Source organism: Trichosurus vulpecula, chromosome 5, assembly GCF_011100635.1.
Source record: "Trichosurus vulpecula isolate mTriVul1 chromosome 5, mTriVul1.pri, whole genome shotgun sequence".
Lineage (NCBI taxonomy): Eukaryota > Metazoa > Chordata > Mammalia > Diprotodontia > Phalangeridae > Trichosurus > Trichosurus vulpecula.
Window position 1 is genome coordinate 296374181 of NC_050577.1, and position 8790 is coordinate 296382970.

Here is an 8790-nt window from a genome sequence, read left to right on the forward strand (position 1 = left end):
ATGCATTTCTTAATACATCGATAACCTTGGAAGACCCAGGCTTTGTCTCCTCAGTCATTTCATCTTTCATCCATGGCAACTAGGAAGGGGTTGGGCACAAGGATTGTTATGTCCTTTTTATAGAGCAGGAAACTGAGATTCGAAGTGGAGATGCGGCTTGCCCATGGTCACACAGCTGGCAGTGCAGGAGATGGGGGAGGGAGTGGTGCCAGGACTGTGGGGGAGACGAAGGGGTTGCAATCAGGCTCTGGATGTGAGGTGCTTGGGGCTGACGGGGGGCTTGGGAAGAGGGAAGCTACATTTTTCCTGCCCCACTCACTACTGGGAGCTCCCTCTGGCTGGACATCATGGTTTTTGTTTCTCCAACCTCTCCAAGGTTGATGGAATGCTTCTCTTGCCCTGGAGGTAGATGGTGGGAGAAGGAATAGTTAGAGGCATTGGGCTTGGGTACCTGAGCGTTGTCCACAAGTACAGAGGGATGGTCCTACAGGAGAGAATTGAGCCTGATCCTGCTCAGCCCCAGAGGCAGAACCAGGAGGGATTGGGCAAAGGCGCAGAGGGACCTGTCCATTCAATCCAACCATGGGAGCTGTCCATAAGTGGAACCAGATGATGCCATGGGGAGTGAGTTTCCCACTGCTGAAGTCTTCAAAGGGAACATAGACGATTGCTTGGCAGGAATTTTTCAGAGGAAGATTATATTTCTAGAGATGCCTGACGGCCCTTCCAAGTGGAAATTTGATCATTCTTTTAGGGGCGACAGACAGGAATTGGATCTGTTTTGTGTCTATAAGGAATTCCCAGGATAACTCCCCTCCAGAACCAAGTCAGCACCTTCTCTGAAACCTCTGAGTCTTAAATCTTTAGTCTTTTAACTGGTTTGTGTCATTGCCCCGCTCCCACCCACCCACCACCCCCCTCCACCACCACCCCCAGGCAGCCTGGTGAAGTTCTACTGACAAAAAGGTTTTTATATATAAAAGGACTCATACATTTCAGTTAGAGTTCAGTGAAAATAAAGAAGTAATTTATTTTTTCTTCTCCAAGTTCACAAATCCCTTATAGTCTGTCCATGAAGCCCCGGGAGATCTTTGGAGGCCAGGTTAAGAACTGCTATCTTAGAGAGTGACCTCAAGCCCTGAGAAGTTAAATGACTTGGGATGTGGGATTTGAACCCAGGTCTTCTTGACTTTGACGAAGTGCATCTCTATCCACTTTGATGCCCTATTTTTGCTTCTAGTAGGATCCCAATTTACAGATGAGCAAACAGGATCAGAGACTGTCTATGTCTTACAGTTACAGGTCCCCTCCTGAGAGGAACAAGAAACAAGGGTGAAAGAGGAGGCAAGATGTAAGGGAAGATCTCTTCTTTTCACTCAGGGAACTAATGGCTCCTCTTCTGCTCCCCCAAACATCCCCCCATTCAGCTTAAAAGAATCACAGGGACCCTGGGACCTTGCACCTTTGTTTCATTGGTCTCAGTGTCAGGGGAGAGGTCTGGGCGGGGGCAGTTTCACAAGCTTCCTGGGGCCCCTAGCCTGGAACTTATTGGGAAAGCCCCACACTTGGGGGTCACAGTGCCTGAGTAGAAGTTCTGGCTCAGCTCCTCAGGCCCACGTGACCTCAGGGCCTCAATGTCCACAGTTTTTTTTTTTTAAAAACCAGGTGCATTCTTACATTTATCCATTATTTGCCATTGTCTGATTAGGATTTCCCACTTCAGATGGACTCTGGAGGCCAGGGGACTGGCTCTCACTCAGACCCAGTCTATGACCTTACCCCCAGAGCATGGCCCCCAGCCCCTTCCTGCCAACATCAGATTCTTGTTCATTCTAAAACTAGTTTTCCATTGGGTCCCCCAATCTATCTAGCACTTGCCCCAACCTCATCCCCTAAAGGGCAGTTGGGGGGGGGTGGATGTGGGGAAAAGGCTAGAAAAGAATGGAGCTTGATGAGGATGAGGTGTGGCCACAGGGGTGTCAACACTTTGATTGGCTGACCTTCCAAGAAAGACTTCTAAAATTCCAGCGGCCCCACCCCTGAGAATCCACACTCCCCTTTTGTACTCCAGCTTGGCAAAAAGTTCCAGGGGGCGGGACTGGGGTGTGGTATTTGCTCTGGGCTGAGCAGTAGCCCAGAACCTGACAATCTATATGAAGGGTCCCACAGGGTCCTGAGTTATCATCTCTGAGCTGGAGTTGGACGTTGTCCTTCGGAGACCCAGTGCAGCCAGGAGAATCACAGAAGCATTTCTCACCCTCCATTATGCCAGTAGTGAGTACACCAGGGTATAGGCTGCAGGTGTCCTTGTCCAGGGTGTAAGCTAAGAGTCCAAGTGTGGGGGATCCTCTTGGGTTGGCACTTGGAGAGACTGGAGAAGGCTGTGTTGCCAAGAGGGTGGGAATGCTCTAACCTTCTCCTCCAGATAGGCTGGGGGCACATTCCTCTTCTCCATCCCCACACCCTGATCTTCCAAGCCTTTGCAAGGGTTGCCCCCTTCCTTCCCCCTCCCACATCACCTTGAAGCTGTCTCCTATGAATGGCTGCTGGTCCAAGGTCTTTGACAAGATGGTAAGTGCAGAGAGATCCTGGGGAGAGGGGAGCAAGGGAAAATGGGACTTGGCATGGATCAGAGTAGGGCAGGGATGAGGAACCTGGGGACTGGAGGCCACATATGGCCATCTAGGTCCTCAGTGTGGCCCTTTCACTGACTCCAAACTTCACTGAACAAATCCCCTTAATAAAAGTATTGGCTGCACTCAATGATCTAGAAAGCCCCATGTGGCCTCTAGAACAAAGGTTCCCCAACCCTGGAGTAGGGTATCCCTTGGCTGTTTGGGGCTATATTTGCACAGGGTGAGGGTAGGATGTGGGAATCCCCTTCCTTGAGTTGAGATGGAAGGGAAAGGGAAGAAGTGGGCAGAAATGAATCTTCTGTCAGAGGATCAGACTTTCTGAAATGAATGACTGTCTTAGAGAGTTAACTCCAAGCCAGTCTAATTCTACAAAAAGAGTTCAGGCTGAGAGGGCTCCATTGGAACAGGAGGAGGCTGGAGATGGCCAACTGGGTGGGGCAGGAGGCAGATGATTCCTCAGGTGCTTCCAAATTCCAGTCCTATCCCCTTTAAAAACAAGACTCAATTAAACTCACAAATATATGTCTTTCCTCTTCTCTAGGTAACCAACTCACAAGATAACCCTCACCTTTCCACCATCCCCCCATCACTCCTCCATTGATTTAGAACAAGGAACAGCTCCACACCTGTGCTGCCCTGCTTCCCTTACTCTTCTCCTGAAGGGGTGGGGGACAGAAGATGATAAAGTCCTTGACCTTAGTGTTTCTGCTAATGTCACTCTTCATTTCCCATTCTTTCTGAACCTCCCCCTCCCTTGCCAAATCCCCTATTCCTGGGCATAGCTGGCACCTGCTCCAGATTGGGACCAAGGTTTGGCTCTGGGGATTGGGGGAAGCTCTTCCTGAAAACTTCCCTGGGGAGGACTACCTTCCCTGCTAAGTGAGATGAGGGCAACTCTGAGAGAATGAGGAGGAGGGCAGGACAATGGCTGGGGAGTGTGGGGGAGGCAAGGTAAGGCTTACCTAGCTTCCAAGTTAAGCTATGGTATATCTCCTGCCGTTGGGGTAGCACCAAGTTCCTTCCTTCCCCCTTCATCGTTACCCATGTGCCAGGATACATAAGATGCCAGCTAAAGACAGTGCCATGGTAGCCAGCATGACAGAAAGAACATGGGCCTGGGACCCCAGAAAAGCTTGGATCCCACTTCTGATTCTGTAGCTCACTTGTGTGACCTGGGATAAGTCCCCTCTTGCTTCTTGGAGCCTCACTTTTCAGATCTGTAAAGTGAGGAGTGGATTGAATCAATCATCCAGGGTAGATCCTCATTTAGCAGATGGAGAAACTGAGGCCCAAAGACATGAATGGGCTTGTCCAAGGTCACTGAGCTGGCACTAAGACCTTCTAAAACACTAACTACTGTGGACAAGAGTCTGATTTTCTAGATCCTTCCTGGAGAGAGTCTCCTCCCCAACTGGAAGCTCTGGGTCCCCTCAGCTCCCAGCCAGCCCTAACCTTACTCTATTTTGTCTCTTCAGCTACTTTGTCTTAAAGATTTGGGCCTGAAACCTGGAGGATGTGTAAAAGTGAAAGGAGACATACTGCCTGATGCCAAGATGTAAGTGAGAGATGAAAAGGATAACACAAAATTTAACCCTGGGTGAGAGCTGAATCCTTTACATACCAGCTTGCACTTGACCCTTGATTAAAAGCACAAAGCTGGTTTTGCCTCAGCCCCAGATGGCAAGGCCAGGACTCAACATCAGGGAAAACTTCCTAACAGGAGCTTTCCAGTACATTGAATGGACAATTTGGATAGTAGTGAGCTCCTTGTCTCTGGAGGTAGTAAAATATGAAACTTGGTCACTTGTTAACCATGGTGTTAGTAGGAGTAGAATGAAGAAGACAAGGCACAGTGATTCAGGGCAGGGTTGAATGAGAGTTCCTTTGGGGGTCTTCTCCTCTGGCTCACTCACAGTGGCGGGTTTCCAAGGCTCTGGGACCCATGGCAATGATGGAAATTTGTTCTCGGTTCCCAGGTTTTCCATTAACCTGGGCAAGGATGAAGACAACATTGGCCTGCACTTCAATCCTCGCTTCAACTATCATCATTCTCACAACATCATAGTCTGCAATTCTAAGATGCGTGGCATTTGGGGCTCAGAAAAAAGGGACCCCAACTTCCCCTTTAAGCCAGAAATGTCAGTGGAGGTAAGAGCAGAAAATCAGACCATAAAATATTTGAGCTGGGAAGGACACACAGGATGCTCTCAACCACCCATTGCATTTGACAGAAGAGTACCAGAAGCAAACTCTCTTGGGGAATAGATGAAAAGCTAGGTTTGCAGCAGGTCTCCTAACTTCAGTGGCAGGAAGCCCACCATGTCCTTGAGCTGGAGAGTGGGTTGGGTCGGAAGGGTGGGAGTTGTTGAGGGCTGTGGTCTCTTAATAGAAGACTCTGATGTATCCCAGGGTACCTAATAGAATCCAAGAATTAGAGCTCCAAAGAACTTCAGGAGCTAGCTAGTATGACCCTTTATTTTACAGAATAGGAAACTGAGACTCAGAATGAATAAAAGCTTTGCCCAAGGTCACACAGTGTCTTGTACTATGTGTCTAGAGGTGGAATATGAACCCAGGTCTTCATGTATCCAAGCCCAGGGTTCTGCGCTCAGCTCCTTCTGTCCTCTCTCCATCCAGATTTCCATAACCTTTGAAGGGCAGCAGTTTAGAGTGAGGATGCAGAATGACCATGAGATCACTTTCCCCAATCGCCTTGACTTAAATCAGATAGACTACCTGTCAATTGCTTCAAACTTCAATGTAAGAAATGTGGACTTCGAAGGAATGCTGCATTCAAGTCAGTTTCAGATGATTATTGACTATTGAGTCTGTTCTTACTAATAAAAGTGCTGATGATGAGAACAGCTGACATTTTTGTGTTCTTCTGATCTGGGTGACAGAGGGCTGATTTTGGAGTTGGGAAAGGTGACTGAGTGACCCTGGACAAGTCTCTCCACCTCACTGGTCCTTTGGTGACTCTCTAGGACAGGGTTTCTCCACCTGAGGTCCATGGGTGATTTTCAGATGGAAAAAGTACCTTCTTTTTTCTCACTCACTCCTGGTTTTCCTAGTATCACTCTGCATTTTTAATATATTTATAGCATTATTCTACTTGATACCATATTACTTGCTTGTTAATTGGAGAAGGGAAGGGATAGAGGGAGGGAGAGAATTTGGAACCCAAAATTTTTAAAAAGAATGTTAAAAATTAATAAAAAATAAAACATTCAAATATACAGAAACAGCACACCACCAACATCACCTCATTCTGAGAAAGTGGTCCTTGGGCTTGCCCAGACTGTCAGGAGCCCAGACCATAACACAAAGGTTATGAGCATTTAGAAGTCCTGACCTACCCTTGATGAGCAATGGGGAAGGAATTTCCCACAGTAGGAAGTGCAGGGGAACCTCTATATATCAGTGAAGGGAGGAGACCAGAGCACAGAACTGGCAGCAAGCCCACCTGCTGGAAAGATGCTGAACACAAACCAGGGAAGCCCTGTGTCCCTCTGAGGACCAGCCTAAGGAAGCTCAGAGAGTTCTAGAGGCCAGATGGGAGGAGAGTGGAAAGACAGTCACTGGCTCTGGAGTCAGAGTTTTTGGGTTGACATTGCTTAGATGACCTTGGAGAAATCCCTGAGCCTCAGTTTCCTCCAGGGTAAAATGAAGAGCTTTGCCTTCCAGACTGTAATAGCAATTTAGATTTGAAGATCTTTCCCACTTATTAATAGGCCATGTGATCTACTTTCATCACAGGCAGCCTATGTCACATGTGGTGAGAGGAGCTTGCTGAGAGGAAAAGGAAGGTGTGTCACAGGAAATGCTGAGAGAGCAGTTATGGCAGTTATGACATTTAGAGCTGAGGGAAAGAGAGCTGACCTGTGATAGCTATAAAAATGAGGGTGTTAGACTAAATAACTCTGAGCCCCCTTCAAGTTCTGAAGCTGTGATGGCCCTTTTCTTGGAACATTCTGTACCATTCCTTCCCCAACCCCTGTTTTATGCCTGGTTCAGGGGCTTCCCCTCACCCTCCCCACCCCCACCCCACACACATACACCTTCCAGTGGGTTCATCTCGGGGCCCTGGATCCAACTGAGCCAATCAGCTTCATTCAAAGTTCTGGAACATCAAGTATAGGTCATTGAGTCCTGTCTCCTAAGGGACCAATCAGAAGGCTGGAATCCATTGAATTTCTAGCTTCTAGTAGGTTAATGGGAGGGGGTGCCCTGAGTGCCACCTGGAGGGACCATGTGCCTCCTGCCCTGAGTCCCACCTGGCGGGGTGGTGGCGGAGCCAAGATGGCAGTGTGAAAACAGGGGCTTCCTGGAGCTCTCTTCCAAGTTCTGTCTGATGCCTCTAAAATAAGTGAATCTGAGCAGATCTGAGAGAGATAGAAGCCAGTAGGAGACTGGGAGCCTGCAGGGGCCACAGAATGGATATGTGGGCTGGGAGAGTGCTGAGCACATGGAACTAAACTATACCTGAGCAGGAGGAGGAGCAGGCCCAGGGCTGAAGTGCCAGCTATGGTGGCAATCACCAGGTCTCTCAGCCCAGGATGGGAGTCTGTTGGAGCTATGAGAGACAGAAGCGCGGAGAGTGCAGCCTCATCCCCAGCTACTCCAGAGGCTTTCAGCCCATAGTCTAAAGGTTTGAAACTTGCCTTCTTGTACATCCAGGAGCCATGATCCCTCCCTTCCTCACCCAGAGAATACTGCCCTGGGAGAAACTCTGGAAGAGAGGAGCCAGAAGTGGGGCTTCAGTAGCCTTTTAGCTCAGGAAGCTGGGGAAATGGTCCCTGTTGTGGTGGTGGAAGGAGACTACTGCAGGAAGAGAGGTGTCCCAGCAGGCCCCACCTGAGCAGACCAGCTGGAGTTCCTGAGCCCCAGTGGTGTAGAGCCAGCAAGCTTCAACACCAGGAGCCCAAACATGCCATCACACAGTCAGGGGAAGTGGCAAACACCAGTGCAGACAACTGCTGAGGCCACCCAGGCAACAAGATGGACATTGAATGACATAAGGGAATTCCAAACCTTCCTGAAGAAAAGGCCAGAGCTCAATGGAAAATTTGATCTTTGAATACAAAACTCAAGGGAGACATGAAAAGGTAAACAGGGGTGGTGCGGGAACCTTGTTATTCAATAAGGGCAAATTGTTTACATCCTTATGTAGAATTATATTTTATATATGTTATATATATATATTTGTCAATCTTGAGAATGGTACAGTTATTATGACAAAAATGCTATACATAGACTGAGGGTGTCAGTATACAGTAACTGATGGGAGAAGAGGTAAGAAGGAGGTAGAAAAAAGATAAATTACATCCCATTAAGAGGCACAAAAACATATTATAGTAGAAGGAAAGAAGAGAGGGAGAAAAACAGTGTTTGAGCTTTATTCTCATCCGATTTGGTTCAAGGAGGGAATAATATACTCTGATAAGTACAGAAATCAAACTTGTCCTACAGGCAGTAGGAGGGGTAAGGGGAAAGACAATGGGGGTGGTTATAAGGGAGGTAAGAAGTAGCAAGAGGAAAAGGGTAAGATAAGGAGAGATTAATAAAATTGAAATAAAAAAACTATTGAACTAATAAATAAAACTAAGAGCTGGTTTTACGAAAAAACCAATAAAATTGATAAATGTTTGATCAATTTGGTTAAAAAATAGAAAGAAGAAATCCAAATTACCAACATCAAAAATGAAAAGGGTGAATTCACCACCAATGAAGAGGAAATTAAAACAATAATTAGGAATTATTTTGCCCAATTGTATGCCCATAAATTTGACAATCTTACGGAAATGGATGAATATCTACAAAATATAAATTTCCTAGGTTAACAGAACAGGAAGCAAAATACCTAAATAACCCCATCTCAGAAAAAGAAATTGAGGAGGCCATCAGTGAACTCCCCAGGACAAATATCCATGGCCAGATGGATTTACATGTGAATTCTATCAAACATTTAAAGAACAATTAATTCCATAATGTACAGACTATTTGGGGAAATAGGTGAAGAAGTCCTACCAAATTCTTTTTATGACACAAATATGGTCCTAATACCTAAACCAGGAAGAGTCAAAACAGAGAAAGAAAATTATAGACCAATTTCCCTAATAAATATTGATGCAAAAATTTTAAACAAAATATTAGC

The 8790-nt window shown here is 46.8% G+C and overlaps 1 protein-coding gene across 1 annotated transcript; it reads left to right on the plus strand.

Annotated features, from left to right (window-relative positions):
* The first annotated feature begins 3560 nt into the window (after nt 1-3560).
* LOC118851374 (galectin-1-like) lies at nt 3561-5462 on the plus strand. The gene is made up of 4 exons (XM_036760814.1): nt 3561-3587; nt 4112-4191; nt 4613-4784; nt 5274-5462. Exons 1-4 carry the CDS (start codon nt 3561-3563, stop codon nt 5460-5462), a joined length of 468 nt encoding a protein of 155 aa, XP_036616709.1.
* Nucleotides 5463-8790: the final 3328 nt, after the last annotated feature.